This window comes from Caenorhabditis remanei, chromosome V, assembly GCF_010183535.1.
Source record: "Caenorhabditis remanei strain PX506 chromosome V, whole genome shotgun sequence".
Taxonomy (NCBI): Eukaryota; Metazoa; Nematoda; class Chromadorea; order Rhabditida; family Rhabditidae; genus Caenorhabditis; species Caenorhabditis remanei.
The window spans coordinates 8,628,665-8,644,622 of record NC_071332.1 but is presented as its reverse complement, the minus strand read 5'-3'; the positions used below and the strand labels follow the sequence as shown (position 1 = coordinate 8,644,622).

Sequence of the window (15,958 nt, the reverse complement as noted above, 5' to 3'; positions counted from 1 at the left end):
TAGATAATATTTACATACGATTATTCTACAGTAACCTTACTTTCAACAAACATTTTTACCATTCGCAGGTGAAATTTATTGAGAAAAATATTGTTTTTTGTAGACAGACTTAGATTTTACTCATTTGAGTTTTCGTTAAATACACCTTTTCTGCGATTTTTTTTTCATTTGCTTCCGATTTGTCAGGAGCGGCTGAATGATTTTATTTCCTCTGGTACGGTGTTAAAGGCGCAACACGGAAAATTATCAAAGGTCTTGCCCCGCTTGCAATCTCGCTTTGAGTTTAGAAAAGTGTTCTGCTCGTTTTCGATTGCTGCAATCCGCAGCCAAACGATGGCCAAATTTGGAGACCGAATGAAAAATGGGATAGAACGTGAGTATCCATCAATTAAGTGTTATATTTCGTCAAAATGTTGAAGAAATCTGAACTAAGAACGCGCAAAAGCTTCCTTAACAAAATATCATTACAGAAAGTAAGAATCCGGCATATCAACGAAAACTCTTGATCAGAGATCTCCATGATGCTACGAAGGCATCTTTCAATATTACAACTCATGATGTGCTCCGTCCAACTTATACAATTTATCCAAATATAGATACAACTGCGCGAAATACTGCAGAAAAATTGGCAGAAATTGTTCAGGAGAATGAAACAGAACTCTTAGAAAATATACAACTGAACAGTCTCATTGCACTCGTGTCAATCAATGTTGATTATTCGAAAAAAATTCAGATATTGAACTTCACCATCAAATGGTAAGTGTACTTTTGATGTAATTGACTGATAGTTTTTTTTTCAGGCTTCTTGCACACGAGATCGATGAGACTGTTCTCAATTATCTTCTGATGGGCATCAGTGGAAATCTTTTCACGGTTGCGCAAATCGGCAGAATCCGTCTCGCTATACTTTTGTACATTACTTCTCCCGATCTTTACAATTTTTTCGATATCCATGTCAGAGAATGTGGAAATGTTTTCATTCATCGGAAGTTGGGTATTCCTGGAGACCCGTCTGACACCGATTTGTACTATGATGAAAAGACACAAGTGATGTATTGTAACATAGTCAATAAGGTCACAGATAATTACTATAATCAAAGCTGGCCTGAAGGAAATAGAAGAAAAGAAAGAGAAGGACCAACAGCAAGGAAAAGAAGAAGGTAATTGTTTTTTTAGAAAGAGTTTTTAATTACTCATTGTGCTCTAGACAACTACGTGTTGAATTCGTCCCTGTTCAAGACTTGAAAAATCCTCTTTTCAAATGGGATTTCGAAGATCGAGCTGTTCTGATCGATAAATACGACAAACACTCGGCAGATCTAAATCTTTTGTAAGTTTCAGGATGATTTTCTATATTTGGGATTTTTTTCTTTGCAGGTCACATAAAGACGTCAAAGAATCCAAATTTGCTCTCGCCTATAAAGCAGCCAAGTCAGCAATTTCTCATTCCAGTCACTCACCACATAACAATGAACAAGGTTCATCATTGAAAGAAGAAGGTACGAAATACTTGTTCACGATAGTGTTCACATGATTCCCAGTTCTAGATGTTTTATTCCATACTAAATGCTCACTCAGTGCTCCGAAAGATGTCTTAGATGAGGAAAAGCAAGAAGATTCAGGAGCTCGTGACGAAGAAGGAGGACGATTCGACAAGAAACCGAAATAAAATGTTTGAGAATTTTGTCAAAAAGCTTTTGGAAAAAAATGAATTACAGATCTCTTCCGAAGTGAGATGAGTCGATAAACCGGGAGATTTCTTCCGACTTTTCACAAATGTTCCCAATTTCATTCAATACTGCACCCCATTCATGTTATCATCACCAAATTCGAACTTCTAAAGTTCAATTATGTACAAATTTTCTCAAATTCTTTATCATTGTGATGTCTCGAAAAGTTAATAAAATCGAAGAGTTTATCTTATCAATTATTGACAACGTATTCCATGAAAATTGCCAGCTGAACATCATTCTGTGACAAACCTCCACAGTCATGAGTTGAAAGAGTTACATTAACCTGAAATATATTTCAAATACTTATTCTAATGGAGTCAAAAAAATTCAAAATACCTTGTTGTAAACGTTGAACCACTCTGGGTGATGATCCATTTTGTCAGCTTTCATTGCGACTCGAGTCATAAATCCAAATGCTTCATTGAAATCTTTAAAAGTGAATTCTTTCTGAATCGCATCCCGTCCTTCAGCAATTTCCCAGCCAGAGGATTTCAAGCCAGGGAGTTGCACATTTCTTCCGGATTCAGTGAGTAAAAAACACTGAAAATGAATGTTTCGGAACGTAATTCATAGATTTTCATGCATCTAAATACTATATACTACGAATCTACTCGTGTTACTGATCTTATGTTTAAACTTAACTTTGAGTTGGAAACTCCTATCAAACTCGCGAACAATATGTACACCAACATTGAAACTTCCCACAAAAATGTGATTCTGTTTTCTGAGATAAAATAAAAAGGAATTCACAGTCCTGTTCTCGTTGTTGACTACAATGAACGGTGTGCTGTGGATGAAATTGACGAGAAGAATGGAGAGACGAGGGAAAGCGAGAGATACAACTGAAATTGTTAGAGAGAAGGTTAAAATCTAAAAGTTATCAACCATTAGTAGGAAATTCATTTGTTTTTGTATTTTGTACAGTACTTCTATGATACAGTTCGTATGTTTTTCGGCCTTTCTACTACTCATGAAACACTGCGACACAGTTGGCTACTGAAAGCAATTCATCTAATATTTATTTTTTCTGTACTAACACATGTTCTTTTCAAACTGAAGATCTAAAAGTACTTCGAAAAGTTGCATTATATTCCTATTTGAACTTCCGCCGATTTTCACTTCTTTCGTGCCTCCTCCGCTTTACTGACACGTTCAGTGCTGGCGCGTTTCCCGATTTTTTGCCGATGTGTCCATTTTTCTCACTATTTTTCTAGACTCTATGCTGATTTTTACTCGAAAAACTGAAATACTTTGAGTTCCAAAAGACAATTTTGATTTACAGGAAAATGACCAACGACGTAGAAATGAAAACAGAAGCTGAAGAGCTTCCTGCGTTTCCAACTGTTCATGTTCTTCAGGTATCCAAACTCATTTTCTTTTTTCTATTGGTTTTTCTCTTTTCAGGTTGTCAAAGATGCACAACAACAACACGGTTTACGACATGGAGATTATGCTCGTTATAGGTGAGTTTTTTTCCTTTTAAAACACTTTATTGTATGCTTTATTTAAAGGAAATATTGTGCTGCCAAACTCGAACGCATGAGGAAAGCTCTCAAGTTTACCAACACTCACAATTGCCAGAAAAGACGTCCGGCTAAATTCGTGAAAAAGTGGCTGACTGTAGAATCGATTCAAAATGTTCAGTACCTCAACTTCGGTATTTTTGAATCTGAGAGACGTTATGCTGAAGCCATGATTGACAAAATTACACTGGAAGACAACCCGGAAAAATCGAGAAAACGTTTCTCCATGATTAATTCCCTGCGTAAAGCAGTTCTTCATGCAACGAACCTCGAAAAAATAGTCCAGGAAAGCGAAAGAGTGAGTCTTTTTTTTTTTGCAATTGTCTGATATAAATTCATGTTGCCAACATTTTTTTTTCAGTTTGACGCTCCAACAAAGCTTGAGGCTCAAGCATATGCTGCATGGATGCGTGGAATGTGTGCCTTTGAATCAAGGAACTGGCAAAAAGCTTCGGAATCGTTAAAACTTGCTAAAACTGTCTACGAGAAACTCGCTGAAGCAACTAATAATACCACGCTTTCTTCTCTTTTCAAAGGTCGTTGCAGAGAGATTCAACCACAACTTCGTCTTTGTGAGTTTAATATTGCTGAGTCGCCTGGTGCCGTTGGAACCATGACGGAATTGATGGAGATAAGAATGCAAATGGGTGAAGGAGGAGACAGTTCCGTTGATGTGAGTGCTCAAAAAAATCTGAAAATTTAAATAAATCTGTACGAAACATTATTTCCAGAAACTAATCTCGGAAATGCGCGCATCAGCTACTTCTGCTGAATTCGTCACAATTGAATGGGGAGGAATGAAGAGTACCGTTGACGATGAGAAGGCTAAGCAAGTTATTCAAGAATGGAAACAAACTGAGGTCGAATTGGCACAATGTCAAACACCAAAAGAAAGAATGGCTCTATTTGAAAAAGCAACCGCAGACACTCGTGACGCTATTGATCGTATCTCGGATGTTATTCGTCGCAAGACTTCCGAAAATGCTGATACAACTGTTCTCCAATCGATTAAGGCTTATTTGGAATTCTTGAAAATGAACGGAACAGCGTCTCGTTATTTGGCCATAATTGAAAACACGAAGAGCGAAAAGAAGAGCAAACCACAAGACCTTCTTAGACTCTACGACTCTGTAATTGAAATCTATAAAGAAGTTGCTGAAACCCCTGGAGCTGAATACGATAAAAATCTTCTTCAAGCTTTTGAAGTGAAAGTTGAGTACTACCGAGCTTTCCGTTGCTTCTACATGGCTGCTTCATATTCTGCTCTTCACAAATATTCTGAAGCTGCTGCCCTTTTCGACAGATCTCTGTCTCGTATTCAAGATGCTGAGGGAAAGCTCAAAAAGTTGAAATCGAACTCTTACATCACAAATGAGAGCCAGTCGTCGTTAAACGAACTCAAATCAGAAGTGGATTCAGCGAAAATCTCGGTTCGTGCTGCTCGATTGGCCGTTGCTGCTGGTGATATCAAAACTGATACTGAAGTCGCTAAAACGATAGACGAGCGGCCACTTTTAGAGACTGTCAACGAATGGCGGTCGTGGAATGTTCGTGAATCGCTCAGAGACAAGAAGACTATTCCTGTTGCCAATCTGCCTCCTGCTTTCATTCCAATGCCAAACAAACCAATCTTCTTCGATTTGGCCAACTTCCATCTTTCTGTAAGTGATTTTGAAATTGGATTTTACTGTATTCTGTTTTATTACAGATGCCAAACGTTGAAGATCGTCTCGAAAAACTCCAGAAAGATCGTGATGCTCACTCACCCAAGAAAACTCCCAAAGGAGGTTCAGCTGCTCCCTCGAAGTCTTCCGACCCGAAAGAAGGAGATAAGCAACAAGGAATTTCTGGAATGGTTTCTGGATGGTTCTGGGGCAAAAAATAAACTCGTCGGATCGTCAAAGCTAGAATCAATTTTCCTATTTGTTATTGTTGCATCGTTGTCTATAGATACCTCTTGCATTGCTTCTTTCAGTCGCCTTATTTCTTTTTTTCGTACTTTCCCATCATTTCCCTTCTTTCTCGTCTTGAATTTTTCGAGAATTTTTGTTCAGTGAACGTATTTTCTCTCGACTTCATGTGATACCAGTTTCCTTTTTTTCATATTATTTGACCACAAAGCATGGTATAATTTAAAATAGTTAAAGTATTTATTTGAATCCTTTCTCCCCTCCCTCTCTCCCTTCTGCCTTCCCTGATTAAAGTGTTTCTCTTTCAAGTCAACTAAAAGTTTGTTTCGTTTTAATAAAATATATTTATTGCAGAAGACTCTCATCCGGTATTAAATACCGAAAAGGTTCGAGATCACATATAAACCTTTGCAAATATATTTTCAATGATCTTTTCTTTCCTAAACTAATCGATCTTTGCCATGTCACAAAAATCGTAAAATAAGAGACGCAGACCGAATGATTGAAGAACACGAAAACGTAAACATAACAGAACTATTCGGTTTCAACGTTGATATTTCACAATTTTCGATTTTGTCCTGATCGAATGCAATTTCTTATAAAAATTGCAATCTTATATTGTCGAAATAAAAAAAGTGATACCCGGTGTTTGCGGACTTAGTGGAAAAATTATTAAAATTAGCATTAAGTCCGCAAACACCGGGTATCACTTTTTTTATTTCGACAATACTTTTTATAAAAATTCGAGATTTCTTTTTTATCTATGAAATCGCGATAGCAATAAACATTCTTTCAGCGAAGTATGCACTATGAGCTCCTTGTATCCCGATGAAAGTTATTGTACGAGTGATTTGGGAAGGATTCTGTACCAATTAAAGGTAATAAACCACGAGTACGATATCTATTCACATCGATAATATCTTCGTTTAAGACGGATTGGTCATGCAACTCCACAGTCACTTCCATTACCGAAGAGAAGCATCTCGCTGGCTCGCATACCGTCTACACATTAGAAATAGAGTGTACTCCGGTGACCACTCAACTTGCCAATGAATTTTCTCATAGAATTTTTGTGCTGAGCACTCGATTCAAAGAGATGGCAAAACTCCATGCAGCTATCTCGAAACTACACAAACAACTGTATCTTCGTGGCACTTTTCCAGTCTTCCCACCAGCAAAATTCATAGGATCTGGTAGGTTCTACAAACTCTCAATTCTGAAAGTTCCATTCTCATGGTGTGTTCCAATATGTAATGAGCAAAGTTTCAGCTGATCCTTCAGTCATTCAAGAACGTCGTCACGGTATTGAAGCCTGTTTAAATTTTATATTCGACAGTGAAGTTCTTCGTAAATCACGGCTTCTCCACGAATTCGTTGAGGTAATGTTGAATTTGGAACGACTTGTTTAGAGAAAAAGAGCAAAGGAGGTTTAGAGAAAGGAGATTCTGAAGAGAAATAGCACGCAGACAACGGGTTGAGTGAGAAGGGAGGTCTCGTCAGATGATGTCACTGACACGTCTTCCCTTTCTCTTTCTGGCTAAGATATTGGACCTTTGTACACATTTTGCAGACGTTTCGTTGAGTTCGAGAATTCTTGATTTCTTGTAAATTATACATTGCAAAGAAGAAATTAAGGTGACTCAAAGAAAATCTTGTTTTGGTCTTATTTAGTACCCTCCGGGGAGTTCAGTACATGACAAATTTCATTTCTAACAAAACGTTGTGTTATGTTAGTTTAGGAGAGTTGCCAAAGCTTGCACTGGATTTTTTCCTTTTTTGATTTCTAAAATATCTGCTTACAGAAAGCCAAAGAGAAAACGTATACAGCGCACGAAGTTACTGGAAACGAGGTGTTTTACGACAACACTTCTTCAATTTTGGATCAACCAAACAACAATTCCAGGTAATTTTTTTATCACACTTTAGTTTCTTTTTGTATTGAAAATTTTCAGCGATTCCGACTCTCCAATCCGCGTTTCTCCTCTCGAGCCGACACACGAACAAGTCAGTTCCACTCGCTAAATTTTCATTTTTTGTTTTGTTAAGAAAACGATTCGTTACTTCAGTTTCACTTCAAACCTGTCATATTCATGTATCAACACGATTCTCTGTTTATTTATAAATAGTATTGCCATGTACCATAGAAATCTAATCCAAAAGAAAATAAATTATTGGTCTCAATTTTTAAAATAATCTCTTGGAAAAGTACTGCAAAGTCGAAATGTAATTCTTTTTCAGGCTGGCGACGACTTTCAATTCCCGGACGTTGCTATTGCTAGTGAAGTAGGTGGTGGAGAACAACGACCACCTAGAAAAAGTTCGATGAGACGGTTATTTCCACGATTACGAGGAAGTCATCATCAAAATATTGGTACTTTAAACTCAGAAGACTGCTGCTAATTATTTTTTCTTTTAGAAATCGAAGAGCCCCCTGCGGACTACCTAGTAACAGCAGGGCAGCTAGTGGCAACCGCTCAAAGAGCCGAAGAAGAGCACGCATATGAACTGGCTTTTCAATGCTACAAAAGTGCGGCGAGCAGTCTGATTCAGGTGTATACGTTCAAACAATTATAAAAGGGGGGCCTAATTCTGAACACGAAACTTGTATTGTATCTGTTGGTCAGGCGACTAGTTTTTAAATCTCCTGAGTATTTGAAAGGGAATACTAAATGATCATTCACTTTTAGTCGTTTTTGACTACTCGAACGGTCAAGTGAACTTAATAGTAACTAAATTGTTTCTTGAAACGATTGTCTTCATCAAAGGCAGGACATCAATCTCGAATGTTCATCTATACTTGTTTTCGCTTTCTTTTGCATAATCCTCTTCTCGTAAATATTTCCATATGGATGTTATCTCAATGACTGATGGTTTTCTCTTTTTCTTTCTTGTGTTTTCTCTAGAGAAGTTTGACGAGCAAGTATTCCAAATTAGTTTCTAGTGCATACTCAAAACACCAATCAAAATTGATACAATGCCTTATTCATAACTCTTATCAATAATTCTTTGTTGCAGGGTGTCCAAATCGAGAGTGATATGACAAAACGAAACGCAGTTCGTCGGAAAACTGCGAAATACCTCGTAAAAGCCGAGAAACTTTATCGAACATATTTATCGCTCGACGGTTCTGTATTCAACTTCGAAGGACTTTTGACTGCTGCAATGCAGGATCCGAATATTCTGGCGTTCCAATGCTCAAATAAATCAATGAAAAATTATCGATTTATTGGAGTTCTTCCAGAACTTGATGCCGAAAGGAAAGTGATTTTAGTTGAGGAGACTGTTGGTGATCCGAGGAAGAAATATGTGATGAAACTCGTTGAAAAAGGAGTGCCGAGTGCTGAAAGTTCGATTTTTCTACCTACAAACATTCCACATATGGCTCAACTCGTTCAGTTTTTTGAAACGGAAACGCATATAATACTTCTTTTGGAATTTGTGGAACCTGGAAGATTATGGTCATTTCTGAGAAGAATGCTGAATGAAGCTGAAAGTAGGCATATTCTGTGGTTGGCTGAAATGAAAGCCGATGTTAGAGATGGAGAAACGACAAGTACAATTCCAGTCAGAAGAACGAAAAGTGAAGGAAATTATAGGGGAAGAAGACTTTTGTTTACTGTCGGAGTTGATTTTGAAAGAGTTGTAGAAATGAGAGATGAAAGTTTTAGCGTAAGTTTTGACTTTCTCTGTGGAAGAAAAATATTAAATGATAAATTTCAGACAGAAAAGCCATCGGAAGAAGATCAAATCATTTGTACAGTAGGCGAAGATCCAACTGGTCGTTCTGATGCTCCAACTGGAGATTTCACACTTGTTGGTCATTCGAAGGAAGCAGTGGAGAGCCAAATTTTCCAAGTGGAAGAAGAGAGTCCGGCTGCTGTTAAATTTGATTTTTCCTCATCGAAATCTCATTCGCCACGTGGAAACCGAATATCATCAGATGACACGAATCAGAATTCAGTTCCTTCTACATCATCCAAAAAACCAGAATCTAAGACGGTTTCTGATGTAAATAGCAAAGAGAATTTTCTGAAAAATCTATCGAAAGCACTTCAAACTGTACAAAAACATTTGAGTTCACGAAGAAAAATATGGAATCACTTGGATCTCCCTGAGGCTCTTGTTGCTCATTGGTGTGCTCAAATCGTCTCATTTTTCTTTGTACTTCACGCTGAACATCAAGAATTTGTTGGGGATTTGAATGCAGATGATATTTTAATTGATGCCGATGGAAATCTGTTGATGACGTATATCGGGAGATGGTATGATACGAATCGACGAAAGAGACTATCAGATGGATACTCAGCTCCCGAAAGTGTTCAATATGGTTGGGTGCCGACACCAGAATCTGATGCATGGACACTTGGAGCTTTGATGTTTGAAATGCTTTGCGGAAGATCACTCGCAAATGCAGCACCACACGGAGTGTTAAGAAATATGGAACTACCTATTCCGGAGAGATCTGTAGTTTCATTTGTGGCCAAGGATCTGCTAAACACGTAACAATCCAAATTGTTCCTGGTTTTCAACAACAATTTAATTTCAGACTGTTAGTACCCACACCTGCTCTACGACCATCGTTTGACGAAATCCGTGCTCACCCATTTTTCCGTCATATTGATTGGCTTCTCTACGATAATCCAACCTCTTCGTCAACTCCTGCTCCTGCGACGCGAATTCAATCTCCTCCAACCCCTCCACCGACTGAAATTACTATTACAAATCAAGAAGATACTGTAGAAGAAGTCATACGAAGAAATTCTGAAGAACCTTCAACGTCACGTGTATCACCTGCTAGTCGCCGCATTTTGTTTTGAAAAAGACTGAAGAAACTGGGATTTTAACGATTTGTATTGAAACTTTGTGATAATATTCTGGCATAATTTTAAGATGTAGACCTCTGGTTTTATGTATAATTTATATTATTTATTTTTCAAAAGAATTTTAGAAACTAGTCATTTCACATGAATAAAGATGTACGGTGATTAAAAACATTCCAAAATTGCAATGAAAATTAGATAGTGATCTTCTCGAGTTTCTGAATTTCGGCGAGCTTTCTTCTGTAGTATTCACTGACTCTTCTTTGCTTGCGAAGACGTCTTGCAAGTTCACTTTTCTTCTCTGCAATTTCTTGTTTCTCAACTCTCAGGTTGTGCTTTTCGGAGGCGAGTCGTTGATTCTGAAGGGTCAAAACATCATTTTGGAATCCGAGGAAGCGATTCTGACGGCGAAGAGTCCGGCGTTCTTGTCTGATTTCTTTCACTTCTTCCGCTTTCTTTTGTTGAATTTCGTACTTTTTGAGCTTCTCATCATAGGTGGACGAATTGGAATGACTCCAGATGTTTCTCGATGATTCAGAAGAAGTGGAACCTAGTTTTTGGGATGAAGTCATTGAGGAAGACTTCTTGAATTTCTTGAGCAAAGTGGAGATGAGCTTCATTATTGTAGAAGTTGGATGTCTGGAAAAAGGGAATGATTTAGTGGGAGCAAGGGAAGAGAATTGAACAGAATAAGAAGATAAGAACATGCATGAAAAAGGTGAGAGCATAGGCTCAAAGTGAACGTGGAGAAGAGTGAAAAGTAAAAAAAAAGAAGAGTCAGTCAAAGAAGAGCAAAAGTGAGAACTGTGCTCTCACCATACATCGAATGAGAGTGAATTGTGCCCACCCATCCTTTTCTTTCTCATCAGCCCCGCCCATTCTCCCATGGTTAGACTTCCGTTCTCATGAGATACCTGTTTTCCCACCGTCTACTAGTCCTGTTCGTCTTCACATTCCAGATTCCCATGAGTGAAACTTGGTCTCCCACGGTCTCAAAGGAACGATAGCGTGGGAAAATACAGGATGGGGAAGTACTAATTTGTCAGAATCCATCTACAGTAGCGGTCATAGGTGAGTATACCTCCACTCTTTCATGTGTATCTCAGCTGAAACAAGTCCGTTTTGCATAAACTTTTTTTTCAAAGATAGCTGAAACATTCAGCAATGAGAAAATAAGTTTTTTGAAAAAGTTAACATTTTTAATTTTGTCGATAATCAATTTTTCCTGACCGTGATTTGAAAGTTCGAAAAAAAACTTTTTATTTTTCTCTTGAAGTTATTGAATTTTTGATGTCAAAATGATGGAACATGTTCAAATAAACAAAAAATTATGTTAAATTGGCTTCTCAAACCCTAAGCATCGTGCTAGAGCTCCAGAAGTCAAAAGTAGCGTCCTCGGGAAAACCTTCATAACTCATCAAAAAATCATTCAAATTAGTCAAAACATGTTCCAAAAGACGTGTTTTGAGTTTTTCTACAAACAAACATCAAAAAATCAAGATTTTAGAAAAAATAATTTTTCAATTTTTTTTCATTCAAAAAATTTTTAATTCCAATTTTTCCTAGATTTTCGATATTTTCTGGCTATAAAACGGACATACCTTTCAAAATGTGCATGTGAAGTGCTTTATCAAACATAATGAGATACATTTTTGAGTTTTTTGTTCGTTTTATTGCCAGAAAATATCGAAAATCCAGGAAAAATTGGAATTAAAAAATTTTTGAATGAAAAAAATTGAAAAATTATTTTTTCTAAAATCTCGATTTTTTAATGTTGTTTTGTAGAAAAACTTGAAACACGTCTTTTGGTACATGTTTTGGCTAATTTGGAGCATTTTTTGATGAGTTATGAAGGTTTTCCCGAGGACGCTACTTTTGACTTCTGGAGCTCTAGCACGATGCTTAGGGTTTGAGAAGCCAATTTAACATAATTTTTTGTTTATTTGAACATGTTCCATCATTTTGACATCAAAAATTCAATAACTTCAAGAGAAAAATAAAAAGTTTTTTTTTCGAACTTTCAAATCACGGTCAGGAAAAATCGATTATCGACAAAATTAAAAATGTTAACTTTTGCAAAAAACTTATTTTCTCATTGCTGAATGTTTTAGCTATCTTTGAAAAAAAAGTTTATGCAAAACGGACTTGTTTCAGCTGAGATACACATGAAAGAGTGGAGGTATACTCACCTATGACCGCTACTGTACAAGTTACAGTCAAGTTTTTATTTTTATTTTTTCGACTTAATTTTCTGTTCTTTTATAGTCAAGTAGATCTACTCAATATTCCATCAGTTGCATATTTTTGTTCTCTTCTTCAGTACTCAAAACTTCTTGTGAACAATAATGCTTTCAGCCAAGATATTTTCCCACACGCTCCGATTCTCCTCTTCTTGCTCCCATCGAGCAGGATTTTTATGCACAATTTGCTAATATAAACTCCAAGTAATCGAAATCGCGTATACGTTATTTGGGTTCTAGTTTTTCTTGATATCCACTTTTTCTGCTAATAATGAAATCGACATACTTTCAGTTTCAATACATTCTCTATTCTGTTTATACAGTATACTCTTTGGAAATTCGTTCTTCTCCACCCTGTATTTTCCCACGCTATCGTTCCTTTGAGACCGTGGGAGACCAAGTTTGAGTCATGGGAATCTGGAATGTGAAGACGAACAGGACTAGTAGACGGTGGGAAAACAGGTATCTCATGAGAACGGAAGTGTAACCATGGGAGAATGGGCGGGGCTGATGAGAAAGAAAAGGATGAGTGGAGACCATTCACTCTCATTCGATGTATTGTGAGAGCACAGTTCTCACTTTTGCTCTTCTTTGACTGACTCTTGTTTTTCGTTTTTTCCACGTTCACTTTGAGCCTATGCTCTCACCCTTTTCATGCATGTTCTTATCTTCTTATTCTGTTCAATTCTCTTCCCTTGCTCCCACTAAATCATTCCCTTTTTCCAGACATCCAACGTCTACAATAATGAAGCTTATCTCCACTTTGCTCAAGAAATTCAAGAAGTCTTCCTCAAATACTTCATCCCAAAAACTAGGTTCCACCTCTTCTGAATCATCGAGAAACATCTGGAGTCATTCCAATATGTCCACTTATGATGAGAAGCTCAAAAAGTACGAAATTCAACAAAAGAAAGCGGAAGAAGTGAAAGAAATCAGACAAGAACGCCGGACTCTTCGCCGTCAGAATCGCTTCCTCGGATTCCAAAATGATGTTTTGACCCTTCAGAATCAACGACTCGCCTCCGAAAAGCACAACCTGAGAGTTGAGAAACAAGAGATTGCAGAGAAGAAGTGTGAACTTGCAAGACGTCTTCGCAAGCAAAGAAGAGTCAGTGAATACTACAGAAGAAAGCTCGCCGAAATTCAGAAACTCGAGAAGATCACTATCTAATTTTCATTGCAATTTTGGAATGTTTTTAATCACCGTACATCTTTATTCATGTGAAATGACTAGTTTCTAAAATTCTTTTGAAAAATAAATAATATAAATTATACATAAAACCAGAGGTCTACATTTTCAAATTATGCCAGAATATTTTCACCTCGGAAACCAACTGGAATTGTGCTTTGAGATTTGTAAGATGAAAAGTCGAAGTAGACTGTATCCGAGCTCTCCTCTTCAGTTTGAAACAATTCGCTTTCCTTTGCATCTTACTCCTTAATTGCTCATTTCAAGCGTTTTCCCATGCTCACTTCCGTTTTCCCAGTGAATGGGATATCCATTAGATGTGTCATTCGTCTCATTCTCTTGTTTTACCTCTCTTTCTGACAACTTAAAGTATACTTTCTAGGTGAGAAAGGAGAGTTGATTAGCTTTAATAATGGTAATAACAAGATTTATTATGGAAATTATTACTCCAGCCTTCCGGGATAAATTGTGTCGGGATGTATGCATTGCATAACAATACAACACCTTCTTGCCCCCTCCTGATGGTCCATTGTTTGCATTTTAGATTCTGGTACACTCTGTTGTAAGTCCGTCAATTTGATTACGAAGCATCATTTTCTGGAGTTGTCAGGATTAGAGTGAGTTATGAATAAGTTTGGAGAGACTGGAGAACATATGGTTACAGTATACCAGGGGTGTTGCTTGAGAATTGAACAAAAAATAAACTGAGATAGTTAAAGAAGATATTTTTCACGACTGATAAGTCGTAATAAACAATTAACAATTAAGACAATGTTCATTTGAATCTCAAACTGACATGAAATCTCAAAGAGAAGAATAATAATTTAATATTCTATCTGCTTCCCGTAAACCACTTCTAGCTGCTCCAACAACTGTTTGATACATTTCTGTATCTGTATGCTCGCCGGCAAAGCAAATAACTGGCCTGGAAATAATGTTATCATCGTCTCGTCATAAATGAATTACTCACTTTCTGTTAACCAGAATGGGATCTCTCAGGAGTTTGAGATCATCTGTGTTCATTGAACAAGTTTTATTCGAAATATACGAATAACTTCCAAGTGAAAATTCATCGGTAATCCAGTTATGACGGTAGATTCTTTGGATGTTGGAGACAGTGTAAACGTCTTTTAGGTTCGTAGTGAGGTGATTATTGATGATAGTGATCAGTTGTGAATCTGTTAATTTAGATACTTTCCTCGGGCCATTTCCAGCAATCCAAACTACAAGAATCTGAAAAGAATTAAAATAAAAATTGCCGGGAAATTTTAGAAACTGACATTACTCGCCCATAAACTTGGCTGGAACACCATCAACTCATCCTCCAAACTGTTTCCATTTCCATTTATTCCAACTCTTCCAGATATCTGAACTGTTGACATTCCACGGGGCCACCATGGACGACTGTATTCCAAGAATATTTTCATATTATTCCCGAATCCAAATCTTTCGATAGCGGCTGACTTTGTAGCAGAGAGAGATGGAGTGAATAAACTATTTTTGTATTGTTTTAAATATCCAAGAGAACTGGTGACAATCACGGAATCAAAGAGATAAGATTGACCATACGAGAGGAGTATCTTTATTTTGTTACCTGCAAATTCAGCGTTTCTAAAAAATTAATTCAAATCTCATAACCTGTATAATCAATATTCACAACTTTCGACGACAATTTGATTTTATTCACTGGAACTTTCGATGTAAGTACATCCAGAATGCTTTTGAATCCATATTGATTGAGTGTCGCTTCGGAGTCAACTCCTGAATCCCAAGTGTCAAAGTTTTTAAGACACAGCTGAAACATTTTGGAATAATCGTTTGAATTTTACAACTCACATCATTTGCAGAAGCAGACCATTCCATCTGGTACTGATTTTTGAATAACTTGTTCATGTTCTGCATAACTATCTGCTCTGATTGGGTCAGTTTCTGTGGAGCCAGAAACGAGTCAAAATAAAAATCAATACGTTCGGATACAGTTTTGTTGAAAATCTTTTTGTTGGCACCGTCTCGCTCCAACTTTTCATTGGTAGAGCTTTCGAACTTGTCCCAAATATTATACAGTTTACTGAAGTTTAGAGATGTGAAAGTGAACAGAATAATTTCAACAACTCACTTATTGACTTCCCTCCCATAAACAACCGTTTCATATCCTTCTTCGTCAATCTCTGTTGGAGACAGTAAATTGTTCTTTTTGACGATTTCATAAATCTCATTATCCTCTCCATTCACATATTCTGCTCCGTGTTGAAGGTATCCATTCCAATAAGAAAATGGATAAACTCTACCTCCAACTCGATTAGATCCTTCGAACACTGTATATTTTATTCCCAGTTCCTCAAATCTTTGAGCAGCACGTAGTCCGGCAAAACCTGCTCCAATTATTGCTACGGATACGTTATTGGTAATCTGAATGCTTTGTTCGTGAATGGAGATATAAGAATGGTGTAGATACCTGGCCACCTACGTAGCCAAATAACATTAGAAAAAGTACCGCTTTCATAGCTAGAAAATAAAGAAAAATGAATGGGAAATGTTCAAAT

At 37.1% G+C, this 15,958-nt stretch overlaps 7 protein-coding genes across 7 annotated transcripts; 4 read left to right on the top strand and 3 right to left on the bottom strand.

Moving 5' to 3' along the window:
- Positions 1-333: 333 nt before the first annotated feature.
- On the top strand, positions 334-1,669 carry GCK72_018256 (uncharacterized protein; the record flags this gene model as incomplete). The annotated part of the gene is made up of 6 exons (XM_003114274.2): positions 334-373; positions 471-756; positions 801-1,160; positions 1,208-1,330; positions 1,378-1,499; positions 1,548-1,669. The coding sequence occupies 6 exons, from the start codon at positions 334-336 to the stop codon at positions 1,667-1,669; spliced, it is 1,053 nt and encodes a 350-aa protein (XP_003114322.2).
- A 254-nt stretch (positions 1,670-1,923) lies between these two features.
- On the bottom strand, positions 1,924-6,132 carry GCK72_018254 (uncharacterized protein; the record flags this gene model as incomplete). Its single annotated transcript, XM_003114245.2, has 6 exons — positions 1,924-2,016; positions 2,070-2,273; positions 4,192-4,384; positions 4,621-4,915; positions 5,023-5,103; positions 6,036-6,132. The coding sequence occupies 6 exons, from the start codon at positions 6,130-6,132 to the stop codon at positions 1,924-1,926; spliced, it is 963 nt and encodes a 320-aa protein (XP_003114293.2).
- GCK72_018255 (uncharacterized protein) lies at positions 3,020-5,141 on the top strand (the record flags this gene model as incomplete). The annotated part of the gene is made up of 6 exons (XM_003114436.2): positions 3,020-3,091; positions 3,138-3,196; positions 3,245-3,554; positions 3,618-3,929; positions 3,988-4,917; positions 4,965-5,141. The coding sequence occupies 6 exons, from the start codon at positions 3,020-3,022 to the stop codon at positions 5,139-5,141; spliced, it is 1,860 nt and encodes a 619-aa protein (XP_003114484.2).
- Positions 5,976-9,983, top strand: GCK72_018253 (uncharacterized protein; the record flags this gene model as incomplete). The annotated part of the gene is made up of 10 exons (XM_003114054.2): positions 5,976-6,044; positions 6,098-6,359; positions 6,436-6,545; positions 6,969-7,069; positions 7,119-7,170; positions 7,405-7,537; positions 7,583-7,716; positions 8,182-8,835; positions 8,887-9,665; positions 9,713-9,983. 10 exons carry the CDS (start codon positions 5,976-5,978, stop codon positions 9,981-9,983), a joined length of 2,565 nt encoding a protein of 854 aa, XP_003114102.2.
- Positions 9,984-10,180: 197 nt separating this feature from the next.
- On the bottom strand, positions 10,181-10,606 carry GCK72_018252 (uncharacterized protein; the record flags this gene model as incomplete). The annotated part of the gene is made up of 1 exon (XM_003114388.2): positions 10,181-10,606. One exon carries the CDS (start codon positions 10,604-10,606, stop codon positions 10,181-10,183), a length of 426 nt encoding a protein of 141 aa, XP_003114436.2.
- A 2,365-nt stretch (positions 10,607-12,971) lies between these two features.
- GCK72_018251 (uncharacterized protein) lies at positions 12,972-13,397 on the top strand (the record flags this gene model as incomplete). Its single annotated transcript, XM_003114139.2, has 1 exon — positions 12,972-13,397. One exon carries the CDS (start codon positions 12,972-12,974, stop codon positions 13,395-13,397), a length of 426 nt encoding a protein of 141 aa, XP_003114187.2.
- An 822-nt stretch (positions 13,398-14,219) lies between these two features.
- GCK72_018250 (uncharacterized protein) lies at positions 14,220-15,897 on the bottom strand (the record flags this gene model as incomplete). The annotated part of the gene is made up of 7 exons (XM_053732463.1): positions 14,220-14,340; positions 14,386-14,648; positions 14,696-15,009; positions 15,054-15,176; positions 15,248-15,483; positions 15,532-15,824; positions 15,871-15,897. The coding sequence occupies 7 exons, from the start codon at positions 15,895-15,897 to the stop codon at positions 14,220-14,222; spliced, it is 1,377 nt and encodes a 458-aa protein (XP_053581376.1).
- Positions 15,898-15,958: the final 61 nt, after the last annotated feature.